The sequence below is a fragment of the Xyrauchen texanus genome, chromosome 6 (genome assembly GCF_025860055.1).
Source record: "Xyrauchen texanus isolate HMW12.3.18 chromosome 6, RBS_HiC_50CHRs, whole genome shotgun sequence".
NCBI classification, from domain to species: domain Eukaryota; kingdom Metazoa; phylum Chordata; class Actinopteri; order Cypriniformes; family Catostomidae; genus Xyrauchen; species Xyrauchen texanus.
The window spans coordinates 31,640,121-31,657,185 of NC_068281.1; the positions used below are offsets into that span (position 1 = coordinate 31,640,121).

The 17,065-nt window shown below is 35.1% G+C and overlaps 1 protein-coding gene across 2 annotated transcripts in view; it reads left to right on the forward strand.

The window, feature by feature from the left end:
- LOC127645589 (pre-B-cell leukemia transcription factor 1-like) overlaps window positions 1-13,395 on the forward strand; it is a 75,259-nt gene extending 61,864 nt beyond the window's left edge. The window contains exons 7-9 of one of the 2 annotated variants that reach the window (XM_052129249.1): window positions 1,919-2,028; window positions 4,081-4,170; window positions 9,933-13,395. In XM_052129249.1, the coding sequence (XP_051985209.1) occupies window positions 1,919-2,028; window positions 4,081-4,170; window positions 9,933-10,025 (293 nt within the window). In that variant the 3' untranslated portion in view covers window positions 10,026-13,395. The remainder of the gene's footprint in view (window positions 1-1,918; window positions 2,029-4,080; window positions 4,171-9,932) is intronic. The other variant, XM_052129250.1, reaches the window with a different exon arrangement.
- Window positions 13,396-17,065: the final 3,670 nt, after the last annotated feature.

Below are 17,065 nucleotides of genomic sequence, written 5' to 3' on the forward strand. Positions count from 1 at the left end.
ATCTGACTGACCTCCTGGATGTCATTATGATGAGATGGTCAAGCATTTTTGTAAAGCTTTGAAGTGATTAGAGGACCATGTACATTTGAATAGTGTCCTGTGGCTTTTAAAGCAGAAATTAAGTTACGCCCTGCTCTCTCTTAAACATCTTGGGAGCTCTCCTCCATTAAAAGACAACTAGCATTATTTGATTCCTAATGTGACTCAATTAGCACATCCTAAATTACTTCTAGTGTAACTGTTCTATCCATCTTAGATGTGACTGTATTATCTATAAAAGTCTGTTTCCTTTTCATCTGCTATTGTTCTTGAAACAACTATTAGCTAAACTAACACTTGATTTGATATGTTTGTTTGTGGCATTTAACTACTCTAGAACTCTCTTCCAAAACCTAGTAAGCTTCCTTGATGACTGCTGTTTAAATAGGCGGCATCCTCATTGAAATGGGACCTCATAAGCAGGGCCAGAAGTAATGCAGGGCCACAAGTAATGCTCACCATTCACAAAGTTCTCTGTGCTCTGTGGGGGCCATGCCATCTGTTGCAGCTCACTGTTCTTCTGTTCTATTCTATTTACAAAAAGTAATGTTTGGGAGTCTAAAATGTATATTTCCTATTGACATACTAAAGCTGTAGATAAATAACCATCTTAAGACAAATATTTTATGAAACATTGTGTGCCTAAAACTTTTGCACAGTACTGTACGTCTTGCCTTTGAAAGTACATTCTTTTGACCATGAGCCCATTCTGAAGCGTGCGACGCATACACACTATGATTGCTTTGTGATATACTTTTAATACAGTCATTCCAGGTGCATGTGCAGATGCGTAAGAAAGTCTGAAGATTCTGTATGGGTGACTGATTATAATGATTTTTATAGGTAGCAACTTCGAGCATGGAGTGTATGGTAGTTTCCCTTACAAGAAATCAAAACTTGCCATAAATTTGCTGTAATCTTGATGCATATTTCCGACTAATTATTTTCAAACGAGCTTGCGATTCGCCGCAAATATTTTCAAGAAGTTTGCAGCTCTTCACTGGTAGTGGTGAACCTTTGCAAACATTTGGCGACAACGAAGAGCTTACCACAAAGCTTGTTTGCATCTGAAAAAACGATTGTTGAATTTGCTGCAAAGTTTGCCATAACTCTTGATTTTTGTAAGGGTTCGATTCACAATTGGCTCCAATAGAGTTATAGGTTAGCATGTTGCTATGCTAATAACGTGCTGCTCTAACATGCATAAACATTTTAGCTACTTATGATAAGTGCACTGTAGAATCAATTTACAATTGATTCCAATAGAGTTTTGTTTGCATGTTGCTATGCTAACATTGTGATACTCTAATAAACATAAAAATTAGGGTTCAAACAGAAATATTGGTTAAAACAGTCAAATGTTATTCGAAAATTTTTAGGATACTTTTTGCTATTGAATGAAACGTTAGCATATTTTCATGTAATGTTTATGATTTCATTTGACACATCCAAGCTCGCTGTAGTGCATCCTGGCATTGCTTTCTCTGCTAAGAAAACATGCAATGCTGTCTTAATAGTGGGCCTTAACGAGGTTAATTAGAAGGCAGCTTAATGTTGCTACCTTCCTTTTGGAATAGCCCACCTGTTGGGAGCTTGCCTATGCTGCCTGTCTAGGTAGGCAGCTCACTAGATATTGGAACAGAGCTAATGCCTTTTGCCCGTATGGTTTTCAGTACATTACCCTCATATCTCCACTACTAACCCTTCCTACTTCAGTCTTGCTGTTGCATGACAGTGTTTCTTGTCTTTATCTATCCCTATATCTGTCTTTCTTTCTTGCACTGTCATTCTCTCTCTCTCAATCCTGTTCTCTTCTCTCTATCTCTCCCTCTCCCTCCCTTCCTCTCGCTCTCTCTCTCTCTCTCTCTCTTATTCTTAGGTTCTGCTGGCTCTTTTAACATGAATTCCGGGGACTTGTTCATGAGTGTGCAGTCTCTGAATGGGGACTCATACCAGGGGGCCCAAGTGGGGGCCAACGTTCAGTCACAGGTAGGGAGTGCTGTGAGGATATAAGGCAGATGACCGTAACTAATTTCATTAAATTAAATCCAATCACACATTGTACTGTCATAATGACAGTCCTGATTAGTCTACTCATAAAATTACATCCGGGTGGCTGTGGTTTACCCAGTGGGCCTGCCACTTTTATTTGTCAATTTCTTTTGTTATATTTATTGAATTTCAAAGAAAGGACCCTCAGAATTGTGCATCAATCTTTTAGTGGCATACTTTTGTTAATTGAGCATTGCTTTTTGGCAACCCCCTCATGCACATAAGAGAGTTATTTTGAGAAGAAAATTATTTTTTGTGTGTGTTTTTAGTGTGTTTGGCAAAGAAGTAAATGTATGCACAATTATATTAATACACCATAGGGAGCAGGGCGAAATTTGGTATTTGCTCAGTATAATGTTGCTGCATTAAATTCTGTTATCGTTTACTCACCCAGTTTCCCAGACCCATATGACTTTCTTTCTTTCATGGAACACAAAAGGATATGTTTGGCAGAATGATAGCCTTAGTCATCATTCACTCTCATTGCATCTTTTTTCATACAGTAAAAAGTGAATGGTGACTGGAGGCTAATATTCTGCCTTACATCTCCTTTTGAGATCCACGGAAGAAGGAAAGTCATACTGTACAGGATTGGAAAAACATGCTCTGTCATAACTGCTCAAATAGTCAATTTGTTATATATCATTCCCTTATTCTTGTCACAACAAAGTTCATCTCTCATTTCCATCCTGATCTTCGAAGTGTCCGGCGCGTGTAGATCTCTGTTTAGATGCTGCTGACACATCGAGTCTTCTGACCTTGAGTAGGGACTGAGGTTACAGTTTGCCTCAAGCAGTTGAACACTGCTCTGTGGCCATTGTCAGCTTCCAAATGAATAGACCATCAAAGACAGTCTTGGAAACAATACAGCTCTTGTCAGCGGGCTTGCATATCTGTCATGCTGTCATGTCCGCCACCATGGCTGCATGACCTTGCCCAGCACACTTGCATGTAAACACGATGTGCCTTGGTTTATCCCCTTTTGACCTCTGTGATGTTTTTCTCCCATATGAATCAACTTAACTAAAGGCTTGGGGTACCTCATGAATATTCAGTGCTGGAGTTCCTGTGGAAATTTCTTGAAATGATGTGTTCATGTGGTGCAAGAATTACAGTGAGCTCAAAGCCTGAGACACATTGATAATCATGGCATTTAAAATCCTATAACACTGGAAATAAACAATATTTTTAGTATTTAGAAAAATCTAAGAAAAGAAAAAAAAGGAAAGTTAGATTGTAAAATGAATAAGAAAAATGCATGATTGTGGACTTTCTAGATCACTGCTCAAATGTAAGTAAATAAACAATCAGATTTCCTTGCTTCCACTGAAGCACAAGATGCTCTCTGTATAGATCATGCTGACATAGGTTTTTACACAAATAAATGGAATCAATGCCAGCTCAAGTGCACATTTTCATTAAAGCAAAGTGAGACTTTCCAGACACTGATACATTTTTTTTTTTTTTTTTTTACTCACATCATTGTTCTATAATTTATTATAAGAAATTGTTACTAAATATAAAATGCAAAATAGAATTCATTTAACTTGTAGTCTGAGGCTGTATATGCAAGATACTTTCACTTACACATATTTATTTAGTGTGTTTTGATGTGTGAATATGTAAACCCGATAATTGTATCGAGTCTTAGGAGGTTATGCTTAATAATTTAAATGTACATATTATTTAGTTAATAATTTTCATGGTTTTAATTAATTAATTAATTGCTTTCTTCATATTTGATTCATGAATCTTTCCATCTTCACAGCCATTTGTTAAAAAAACTGTAAACATTAGTTTGTTTCCTCAACAAATTGTCTTTTGTTTGATATCTGCATCACAAATATCTCATGAAACGGCTGATGCCCTTTCCAATTGCCAATACCATTTTGATATCAGGGTGACCTTTTCTCAGCACAAACGTCTTTGTTTTGAATCAGGATTGTCTAACCTTGTCTTTTGTTTGTGTTGTGTTCTTTCTGTCTGCAGGTGGATACTCTTCGCCATGTTATCAGTCAGACAGGCGGATACAGTGAAAGCCTAGCTGCCAGTCAAATGTACAGTCCACAGGGCATTAATGTAAGTGCAAGCCTGCATCTTGTCTCAAGCCTCTTCTGTCTTTTGCTGCTCATGTACCCTAATCACAAGACCAATGCCATTAGCTTGAAATTGCTGTTTGGGCTAGTTTGGGCAGTCCCAGCTTACTTGGTGCCCTAGGCAAGATTTTCACAATATAGAACTTATTTGAAACATCAGGGATTTTTTGTTTTTATATATGAATACAGTTGAAGTCAGAAGTTTACATACACTTAGGTTGAAGTCATTAAAACTTTTTAACCACTCCACAGATTTCATATTAGCATACTATAGTTTTGGCAAGTTGTTTAGGACATCTACTGTGTGAATGACACAAGTAATTTTTCCCAGCAATTGTTTGCAGACATATTTCAATGTTAAGTGACTATATCACAATTCCAGTGGGTCAGAAGTGTACATACATTAAGTTAACTGTGCCTTTTAAGCAGCTTGGAAAATTCTAGAAAATGATGTCAAGCCTTTAGACAATTAGCAAATTAGCTTCTGATAGGAGGTGTACTGAATTAGAGGTGTACATGAATGTATTTTCAGGCCTACCTTCAAACTCAGTGCCTCTTTGTTTCACATCATGGGAAAAACAAAAGAAATCAGGCAAAACATCAGAAAAAAATTTTGGTGCCTCCATGGGAGCAATTTCCAAATGCCTGAAGGTACCACGTTCATCAATAGTACGCAAGAATAAACAACATGGGACTACACATCCAACATACCGCTCAGGAAGGAGATGAATTCTGTCTCCTTGAGATGAACATAGTTTGGTGCGAAAAGTGCATATCAATCCCAGAACAACAGCAAAGGACCTTGTGAAGATGCTGGAGGAAACAGGTAGAGAAGTATCTATATCAACAGTAAAACAAGTCCTATATTGAAATAACCTGAATGTCTGCTCAGTAAAGAAGAAACCAATGCTCCAAAACCGCCATAAAAAATCCAGACTACAGTTTGCAAGTGCACATGGAGACCAAGATCTTACTTTTTAGAGAAATGTCCTCTGGTCTAATGAAACAAAAATTGAACTGTTTGGCCATAATGACCATCATTATGTTTGGAGGAAAAAGGGTGAGATTTGCAAGCCGAAGAACACCATCCCAACTGTGAAGCATGGGGGTGGCAGCATCATGTTGTGGGGGTGCTTTGTTGCAGAAGGGACTGGTGCACTTCTCCAAATAGATGGCATCATTAGGAAGGAAAATGATGTGGATATATCAGCCAGGAAGTTAAATCTCATCGCAAATGGGTCTTCCAGTTGCACATATGACCCCAAGCATACCTCCAAATTTGTGGCAAAATGGCTTAAGGAAAATTAAGTCAAGGTGTTGAAGTGGCCATCATAAAGCCTTGACCTCAATCCAATATACATTTTGTGGGCAGAACTGAAAAAGCATGTGCAAGCAAGGATGCCCACAAACTTGACTCAGTTACACCAGTTCTGTCTGAAGGAATGGACCAAAATTCCACCACCTTAATGTGAGAAGCTTGTTGAAGGCTACCCAAAATGTTTGACCCAAGTTAAACAGTTTAAAGGTAATGCTACCAAATACTAACAAAATGCATGTAAACTTCTGACCCACTTGATGTGTGATGAAAGAAAAACTGAAATAAATAATTCACTCTACAAATTTTCTGACATTTCAAATTCTTAAAATAAATAAGTGATCCTAACTGTATATATACACACATACACACCGGTCAGCCACAACAGTTAAATCATCGGCCTAATATTGTGAAGGTCCCACTCGTGCCACCAAAAGTGCGCCAACCCGCACGTCAGAAAAGCATTCTGAGATTATATTCTTCTCACCACAATTATATAGATTAGTTATCTGAGTTATCGTAGACTTTGTCAGTTCGAACCAGTCTGGCCATTCTCTGTTGACCTCTCTCATCAACAAGGCCTTTCTGTCCACAGTTTTAAAATTTTAAAAATGAAATGATTTACATTATGTGCCAAATTAATTATTATCAAATAATTGTCTATCGATATTTAGTGAGAATACACACACACACATATATATATATATATATATACTGTATATTGTGGCAGCAATCAAGTAATGCATTTAGACAATAAGTGTCTTCTGTAAGTGCTTTTTTAAATTGTTGGTGTATGTATTTATGCTTCAGCTGGGCGCTTTTATAATGTCTCACTTTGGTTGCATTGCATCTCACTACTTTTCAGCATCTCTAGTCACAATTGCTACGTTTTTATGACGCTATGTCAAGTTAAATGTAGTTTGAAACATTGAAAAAGAAAACATGTATGTAGATCCCTAGATTCTTGCAAATGAACTTGTCAGCCAGTGATCACAAATTCACAATGTATTTTGTTGTATAGAAGAGCAGCTAGGATATTTTTATAACTCTTTTTGTGTGTGTGTGGGGGGAATTTTCAGACAGAATTTTCAGTTCAAAATAAATGAAATAAATACGTAAAGTAAATTTAAAGATGGTGCTAATCAATTGGACCAACCACATTTATATATATAAATGGGTGATCATTTTAGACCCAATTTTTTTGTACCTTCAATAATCATGCAACTTTATTATAAAAGATACAAGTAATTTGAATGGAAGTTGTATTCAAAATCCACCTTGCTTCAAAATCTGTATAATGCTTCTAGTGTCAGCAGCAACAATCACCCTGGCTACGGTCATCTAGGTGACAATACTGTAAATATAACTGTCAGGTATTGTCAGCATTAGCCACATACACACCACACAAGCACTAAAAATCTCTAACAAGCCTCAACACTGGTATTATTTTCACTAGCTGAACTGTATTCCTCATAAAACACTTTATGATGGTCTCCCCCACCACATTTGAGTGCACATTAAAGCAGTTCTGTTAACCAGAAGAGAGGAATAGCTCAAGCCATCAGTTTTGTACTGGGGGAAGAGTGTATAAGTGAGAGAATGATAGCACAAGCAGCCGAAACCAGTATGTAAAATCCACAGCGACAAGCCGTGTCGTCAGCTAAGAAAATTGATCAGACAGTCTCAAGGGAGGGCTGAGTAGAGATTTGGGACAGCAATCCAAGTGCATTGGTCATATCACACATCTGCCACCTTAACAGCACTGACAGCGAGCCAGCAAAGTGTGAGGAGGAAAAAAAGGGGAAAGACAAACACATAAACACGGCGTCTCTAAATAGACGCTCTGGAGCTCAGCTGAACGTGTCCTGTAGAAGTGGCCCAGCGTTTTTGTGCCATCTATGGCTGATGGAGCTGTGTGTTTTTATTAGGATCACTTACATTGAGATGAGACATTTTTTTATGGAACTGAATTCACATAAAACAAAATATTTCTGAATTAAATTAAATACGATAAAATATTTCATCCAAAATTATCTTAAATTCGAAGATATTTGTAAATAACGTTTTGAATGAAACGTTACCACAAATTAAATGTAAGCTTTGCCACTTTACGAAAAGGTATCCATTAACTTGATGCATTGGGCATTATTAACTGACAATGAAAAATATATATTTTTTTACAGCATTTATTAATCTTGGTCTATTGTCACATGTCCATTGTTATTCCATAGTGCATGTTAATGCATACTTGTTGTGTTGTAACTAGGGATGCACTGATCGGCTCGGATAATGAAGTTTTTAAACAGATCGGGTATCGGTCCGATAAGCCCGATCAAAATCCGATACTGTGTGTTAGTCATGTTCATTACTGTCAGGCTCAAAAAATGACATAAAAGAACCATAAAAACACAACTAAAGCAGTTCATATGACTCACGCATTTTGTTCAAAGCCATTTAAAGATGTGCGATAGCTCTGTGAATCACAAAAGGCTGTGTTTAATAAGTAAATATATAACAGAGCTTATTCTTTTCTACTGAAGTCTTATACTGGAATTACTGTTAATTTTGCTGCTTCATTATCCAGTTACTAATAATTAATAATGAAGTGTTTCTTAATGAGCTATATACATTTACATTGAAATAATGTGTAGTTTGAGGTTTGTGTTTCTTTACATATTAAAGAGTACTCCAAATTAGTTCCAAGATATTCTAAACTGATTTTGCAAAAAACAACACTGGTATACTGAGATTACGATATCGGAATCGGATCAGAAGAGAAAAAGTGATTTCGGTGCATCCCTAGTTGCAACTTGTAATGTTAATGTTAAAAATGTATTAATATATGTGAAAATGAACATTAACCAAAATTAATAAATGCTGTAAATGTCATTGTTAGTTCATGTTAACTATTATGTTAATATAAACATATATACAACCTTTTTGTTAAGGGTTACCATTTAAGATTTGAATGCTTTTCAGTCTCACAAGTTCAACAGTTTTTGCAATCATTACAACACTGATTTATAAATTGATCTTAGATTATTTCATTTCACCAAGTCAGTAAATAAATTATGCCAACAATATTTTATCGATTTTTTTTAGATAAGGTAAAATTGATTCTCCTCTAACCATATATCATAATGCTGTGATAATGTAGCCAGAGAAAGTATCTAAAATTTTTAACAAATTCACTGTCTTAAATGACATGATGTTTTTCCTTCTCCACCCGGATAAGTTATTGCTCATTTTTCTAGTTGTGGATAATGACGGCCTGAGACATAAAGCATTTATGTGGGGGAGCTTTCCTCATGCGCTGTAATTACACCTTTGAAATAGACATAGGGTGTCACCAAAGCTGAAGATTTGAAAAGTTTTTTTTCCTTCCTCACTCTGCTCTTTCTTTTCTGATTACAGACTGCCTCTATCTAAAATAACAGGTTGGGAAAATAAGAGGCTGCCAAAGACCATTTCTAGTCCTTTTTCTGATGGCATGGAAATTGCTATTAATGCCCCAAATGCTCTTTAGGCAACCTGTCTCCCGGACATGAAATAGCCCCCATTTTAGGTGCCCATTATACATTCATTCCTTTAGCCAATGTGATAATTTGCAATAATTGATTCCTCCATCATCTGTCTTTGAAAATTATCTCCTGGAAATGACTCTGTATGACTCGTAATATGCTGCATAATGTCGTACTTTTTACTGCCTCACTTTGAATCACTTCTTTGAAAATTGTGTTTATAGTGAGGGAATTTGTTATTGTCTCTATCATTTAGATTTCACATCAGGCTTTCTAGCTGGTCTATTACATATTGGCACTTAGAAGAGTATCAGTGCCATATCACTAAAAACCAAAATTCTGAAATATACTGTAGATTAAAATTTTTAGATGGTTGCACGCAGGCACACTGGGACTCAAGGCAAAAATACAAAATTAAAAAAATATATGAAAAGTGGCAAAAAATGTCCTAGATATCATAATGCAGGGGCAAATGTTTTTGTGTTATATACACTATATTATATAGTTCATAAAATGTTGATTTGACGTATTTATACTTTAACTGTCAGATATGTGTTATCACTGTTTTAAATACTAGTTGTTAAAGGTGTAAATGATATAAAGTGTTTTTTGTATTATTATTATAATAAATAAAAACAGCTCTGAAAACACAGTTTGACATTAGAGAGTTGCATAATAAAAAATAATGGGAGAAAAATAATTTAAAATGCATTGTAGAATTATGTTTACTGTGTTATGATATCTAGTGTATAATTGTTTAAGTAAATTATAGGTAACAGCCCAAACTGTTCAGATCGAGAATTCAGATTGAGAAAATGGACAGAACTGCCCCTTTATACTTAATTTGAATTCTGACCAGTATACACTCCATAGTGCTCATGCACTTAGTCTTTTCTTTTTCCCTTAAAGGCGAACGGTGGCTGGCAAGATGCCCCCACACCCTCCTCAGTGCCCTCACCTACAGAAGGACCTGGGAGTGTCCATTCTGACACCTCCAACTGATCAGCAACATCATCATCATCACAGACCGCTGGATCTTCAGACTGCTCTCACTAAAGATCCACTACTGTCCACAGATTGGGATTAACATCCCACACAGTCATACACAATCATACTACACCTACTTACCACCGTGGAACATTTGGGATACTTTACAAGAGTTTAGAAAACAATTCTGAATAAATAAAAGAAAAAAGAAAAAAAAAAAGAACCATGTGTTTGTACAGTTTTCAAGGTGTATTTTAAGTGGTACAGGATGACTAACAAACCTGTGACAGTTTCAGTCTTATGAGGCTTTTGTTAATGATGGAACAACCATTTGTTGTGTGTAAATTTGAATGCTTCATTCTACCTCTCAGCAAAAGAAAAACAGAAAAATGAATATGAAATGCAAAAGAGTAGTATTTGTTTTCTAAAAAAAAAAAAAGGAATCTCTCCTTATCGGTACGTTCAGTCATAATTGCCTCTTTTCTTCGCCTCTTTTGTTCTCTCATCACTAGTGACAGTGACTTTTTTTTTTCTTTTCTTTTTTTAACCCAGGCTCATGGAATTTACATGAACATGATACAATTTTTGCAATAATTGTGTTTGACTGCAGGTTTCCAGTGAAATATCCAGCTGGGGGCACCAAAAGCGAGTGAAATGGTGTCATATTCAGATGCAGTTTTAAGGTGTCTTTTAGATGTATTTATTTTAAACATACCTCCCTAACCTAAAACTTTTGCCTGAACCTAACCAATAGTGTTTTAAAATATGAATGAGACATTTAAAAAAGACATCCTTACCAAATCAATGCCTAAACATTCCCTAAACTTAGCCATTAGTGTTTTAAAATGCAGAAACAAAATGATAAAGCACCTTTTTTGAAGCAACCACCTCATTTGTATGACTCTAATGTTCATGGCTAGACTTGAACTGCAGTACTCTCCAACGTTAGGTGAACTACCACACAAGCTATCCGTGTTGGAATAACTGAGTTTGTAATAAAAGCATTAAAATTTATAGTTTTTTAAAAGGTGTGTTTGAGTAAAAGTGTGTGGATATCATAAAATAGCAGGGTCTGAGTAACAGAGAGAAAAATACGTTTTATAATGTCACAATCAGCCATTTAAGTCATGATTTGAGTGAAAGTGAATAAAACACACAGTTATTGTAGTGCCTCAAGGGTTACTTTCACCTGGAAACTGCAGGGAATTGTACCTGGAGACACGTTTAACAGGTTTTGCAAAAATGTATATAGAGTCACGTTTTCACTATGAGTATGGGTTGTTTATTTATTTATTATTATTATTATTATAAAGGCCCTCAGATTTTATTTTATTTAAATTTTGCCCAATAATAGCAGATTTTTCTACATTAAATTGGATTTGTGGAGGTTGCCTATACCATCTGAAAATGGATTACCTCATCATGTTTTCCCCACAAACACCATTACAAAAACTGTTCTTTTAATTCATAGTTAAATGTACACCTTTATTTTCAGCTGAGAGTGCAAGTCCAAACACAACTCTGTCATAGATTTTATTTGGAGTCATTTCCTCACTCTGTTTGTTTTTGAGGACACTGTCTGTGAGTCAATGAAAATATAACTGATTTCGGAAATGGAGGAAGCATCAAGTCATTATGGTCTATAATGACATTTCCTCCCTGCTTTCACTTCAGATCACTTTCAAATGCTCCCTTACTCCCTTATTCCCCTAAGTAAAGGAATTTGACATAAACAGCAATATATTTTGTTTTGTTTACAGTATACAGGCAGGTACCCTTTACTGCCCCAAGTTATGAAAAACAAGCACTAATGCTCTTTATTGTTTTGAAGAAGTTGAATTAGCTTTAGTATGTTCCCTTTTTAAGATTTTGTTTAAGGTATTGTTCTTTATTGTAAACATCCTCTGTTAAGTTTTGTAAAGACCTTGAATATTTCATCATAAAGACATGAGATATTGTCTTATTGTTATTTTGAAAATAATTTAATGTAAGAGAGCAACTGTGAGTGTACAGTTTTAGAAACATTACAGCCAAGTGTCGCTGTTAACCAAAATCCTTTGTGTAAATGTTGTAAAAGAAGATGAAATATCATGCTCATACATGCTCAGACATAATGAGCTTGTCTCAGTTTTCTGTTGCATTTAAAAGGAAGTTGAAATTCATACGCAGGCTTGTATGTGCCAAAATGGTAATGCATATGGTTAAGTACAAATCTCGTCTAATTTCTTTTGAGCATTTTGTGTTTCTGATGCCACCGCTTCAATTGGTAAATCATGACTAATGAAGCTATTCCACCTAATTGAAAAAAATGACGCTGAAAAATCCAATAGTTAACTAATTTTTGTTGAAAATATATCCCTGTCTGTCAGGGCTCCGGATAATGAAGTTTGTTTTGCAGTACATTGAATCAGAATCCATTTAAATGGGGAAGTCATTAAGTTAATACGATTTGGACATTTCGACAGTCACTCTTAGCTGTGTTGATGCAGGTAACAGTATGTACAACTGTTCAGTCTGTATGGACCCGTTGCCCCTGAACCCGGAAATCCAGCATGTTGGCTTCTGAAAAAGTTCCAAAAACTGACTGGAATTGAAGCCAGTGAATCATCATTGCTCCAATATTTGTTTCAAATAAAAACAGTGTCTTATATCATATGATATCCCCTTAATTTGTACTTTTACAAGTGTTTTACGCAAAAAACATATTCATGAACAGTTGCCAAAAAGGAAGGAGCTGGACCTGTTTAATGGATTTCGAGGGGAAATGTCTTGGAATGTTCATTACTATTCACTATCAAAACCAAAAATGTAAAAACTGAAAGCTTATGTACTGTATGCATAAGAATCTTAAATATGCGATAGATATTTAATTGCCTTTGCATTTGTTGTATTATTTCTTTCTTGATATCCTTTTTTGTTTTATAATTTGGTTAGCTCTTATTTTACTATGACAGTTTATCTTATTGTACAAGTAATTCTGAAACACCAGTTAATATATTATTATTATTATTATTTAATAGTTTGAAGATAATCATGCTCCATGTGAAATACATACATCATCTGTTATTTGAATAACATACATTTATGACTCAAAAGAACACACTCTAATTTACTGATGGTTGCCATTGTGAAAATGTATATATTTTGTGAAATAGACTTGACCGCACTTGTTATAAATACATTATTAGATGACACAATTATGTACCATATGATGCATTGAAGTCCAAACAGTTGTTTGGGATTCCCTACAATTCCCACCAACTCTGTCTTAAAATTGACATGATTATCATCAATAAATGTTGTATTGCTCACTGAACAGTATTGATACATTTCAGTATGTATTTTGTGAGATTCTCTCTTTTGTTGTGGTTGTTTTGTATATATAAAGATTTTACAGGCTTTAAGGTTTTTCTTGTTCTCCGCTTTATGTTTAGGGGACATTTTCAAAGTAATACAGTCAAAGAAATAGTAGTAATACATATACAACTACAAATTACATTAGTACAAAAATTAAAAAAAATATGCCAATCTTCATAGAGACGAGGTGATGATGTTTTTGACTCACCTGTGTAGATGACACAAAGCGGTGGTCAGAGGTCAGTTATTAAAAAGTGCTTATCTCAGTTGTTATGACAGCCAACGATGGCACAAGTTGAGCCTGACATTCTTTTTTACACCAAGTAACATTTAAATGGTTGTTGCTCTCCTCTGGATCGCTCGTTTTGGCAGATTTACTTACCAGAAATAGAAAAGAGGCAATTAGATTCATCATGGTGCTGTGCAGTGGTTGCTCAGGAAAACTGTGGATTACCATGGTCTGTTCTACTCTATTCTGATTGGCTGCAATGAATGCTGTTCAAACCGTTGAATGCACAGGTAGTTCCGGTCAGTTTTAATCAAATTTGATATTCATGCGTTTTTTGTAACAATAGCAACATATCATTACAGTGCAATCAATGTAAGCAATAGCAACTGAAAACATTTCCTAAACACTTTCATCAGCATAGCTAATATAATTCAATATGGAATTCAGCTTGTTTTGCACGAAGGGTGAGAGATTGAAATCAGGACCTATTAAATGCGTCTTTCACTGTCTGACAAACCGATGCAAGATGATTAATGTGTCGTGTATATAATTTATTCAATAAACTATTTATGTGTTGTGTTGGTGTGCTGAAGTGCCGCCTAAAGCCACTCCACTTCGTATCGGGTGGTTCTTCACCTCCAACTCATGCTTTTAAAATTGTTTAAGGTACACCCAGCCATGGGCTATCCTGCTTATACCATGGTCACTTGCCAGAACTGATTAGTTGCAGCTGTAATATATATTTTTTGCATCACAAATTTTGACATATTTAATAGAGATAGTGCTCAGTGTTCCTCACACAAACACAAAGCACCATCAGGGTAACATACTGTATATGACACTAAAATAATGCTATAAACATTAACTAAATATACACTATAACACAGAACACCCCAATGTACATAACTGATATTTAAAATGAGAAGAAACATAATTGTTCCCATAAAATTAATGAAATGTAATGGGTCAAAAGGAACTTTATTTTTACTGTAACAACTATTTAACAATAGTTTAATGTAAAAGTACATGTATTCTTTTGTTAAACGTGATACAAATTTGACTGTTAATGAAATCATACTTTTTACATCTAAAAAAACCCCAAAAACATTTGAATATATTACCATAACATTACATGTATTTTCTTGTTTAAATATATTATAATTTTTTACTGTATATGTTAAGGTTGCCTGTTAACCAATTACCTTTTGTTATGAAGCTTTTATTTTTTAACATCCTTTAACCGATAAAATTACAGACATTTTTTACTGTGTAGTCATCATTATCTCAAAACACTTTGTACTGAGGAGAGACATTAGCAGATGTTAAATTATCATGACTAGATCTTTTTTGACTGCATAATGGTTATGGAGATCCATCTTCTATTTCTGGGGTCAAAGAGTCAAAGAGAACCAAGTCTGAGCAGAAATAAATATGTGAGGAAAAATACTTTGTGACTTTCCAAGCCAGTCTAAGCTGATCCAGGACCTTAAAATTCTGAATTTCATTTTTAATAGCTCAATATCACTGAGGTCACATTGTGCAGTTCAGTTAATGTCATTGTGATAGTGAAAGTGGGCCAAGGTCTGCAGTGGTTTGCAGAAGACCTCAACTTCACAGGTCTGTCAGGGTCTCTCCCTCTACACACAGAACAGCTTTGGGGTGCTTGGCCTCAGGAGCATGGCAGTATGTTTTATATATACATATTCTGGCAGCCACATCTCATTGTACCGGGGGAGTGTGGGGGGAGGAGGGTTTTAACATGTCTCCCACCTCCACAGGCCCATTCTGACCCAGTCTCCCACCTTCAAACCCCAAACTACCCCACATGTCTTTCACCACAACTAAACATCCTAAACATCCCGCTCACCCACATCCTTCTGTGGGATGGCGCTTGTCAACACATAAGAGAGATGTGAACGCTAACAGAAATGAAATGTGAAATTGTCCTCTGTGATGTCAGGTCTGATTTCAGTTTCACAGGGCAGAATATTGTTGCAGAAAAACACAGCCATGATCACAAGATCTGACATTGGTGCTGATGTAGATTAAAATCCTGATTATTTGGACATTCTAATTAATAGAGCAATGTACTGTATGTAAAATATACAGTAATGCAAACAGCACTAAATTAACATTTTGCCATTATCAAATGTTTGAGTGGCTGATGTCTAAAATTTGCCTTCCAAGTAATGTGCAATTTCCTCTTTTAAAAATTCTTAGATTCTTTATTTTTTCAGGTTTTTGCAAGAAGATGAATTATGTATTTCTTTTAAATACAGTATAAATACATTTCTTATAAATCACAATTGTTTGTTGGTGCCAGATGGGCTGGTTTGAGTATTTCTGTAACTGCCAATCTCTTGGGATTTTCACACACAACAGTCTCTAGAATTTACTCAGAATGGGGCCAAAAACAAAAAAACATCCAGTGAGTGGCAGAACTGTGGATGGAAATGCCATGTTGATGAAAGAGGTCAACAGAGAATGACCAGACTTGTTTGAACTGACAAAGTCTGCAGTAACTAAAAAAAATCACTCTGTACAATTGTGGTTAGAAGAATATCATCTTAGAATATTTGGTGGCATGAGGGGGACCTACACAATATTAGGCAGGTGGTTTGAATGTTGTGGCTGATCGGTGTATGTACTGTGTTTAAATATATATATATATATAAATTATATATATATAATTTAAGTAAAAACTTAATTATATAAATAGAATTATAAATTATTTAAGTGTATTTTTATTCATTTAGTGTATCCAGGGTTGATAATACCTTGGATACACTTGATAATTTTCTTGATAATATAATATGATCAGGCCTGATAACATGTGCATGTAAAAGGGCTAGAAATAGAATTTTAGCTTAACAGAAAGGTTAATTTCTATTTCTTCTGCTCCAAACTTACTTCAAACTTCAATCACATCATTTATATGCATAAATGTTTTCCATCTGAAAGGACTAAATATAAAATTAAATAAATATAAAAGTAATCTCTTCAGTAATCAAAATACTTTTTGAATGTAACTGTATTCTAATTACCAATTATTTAAATTGTAACTGTAGCGGAATACAGTTACTTATATTTTGTATTTGAAATATGTAATCATTGTATTCCATTACATGTCTTCCGTTACTCATAGATACGAGTGTATCTTCAAACTCTTTGCATAGATATGGACACCAAAATGGTCACAATGGTTACTGTCTCATTAAGAGGAGTGCATCACTTAACATTGAAGACATGGTAGTTCTGCTCAGTTTTATGGAGTTTTTTTTTTTGTTGTTAGAGCTGTAATGTTATTTCTTACCGTGGTATGCCATAAAATTCTGTCAAGTAATGTCTTATTTTGTGATATAGTAGACATTGAAGATACTTATTATTTAGATCACTTTTGGGTACATTGTACGGTTAACATTTCATGTATTTAAGTATTTTAGTAGTTTTGTGTTGAAAAGTTAAAACT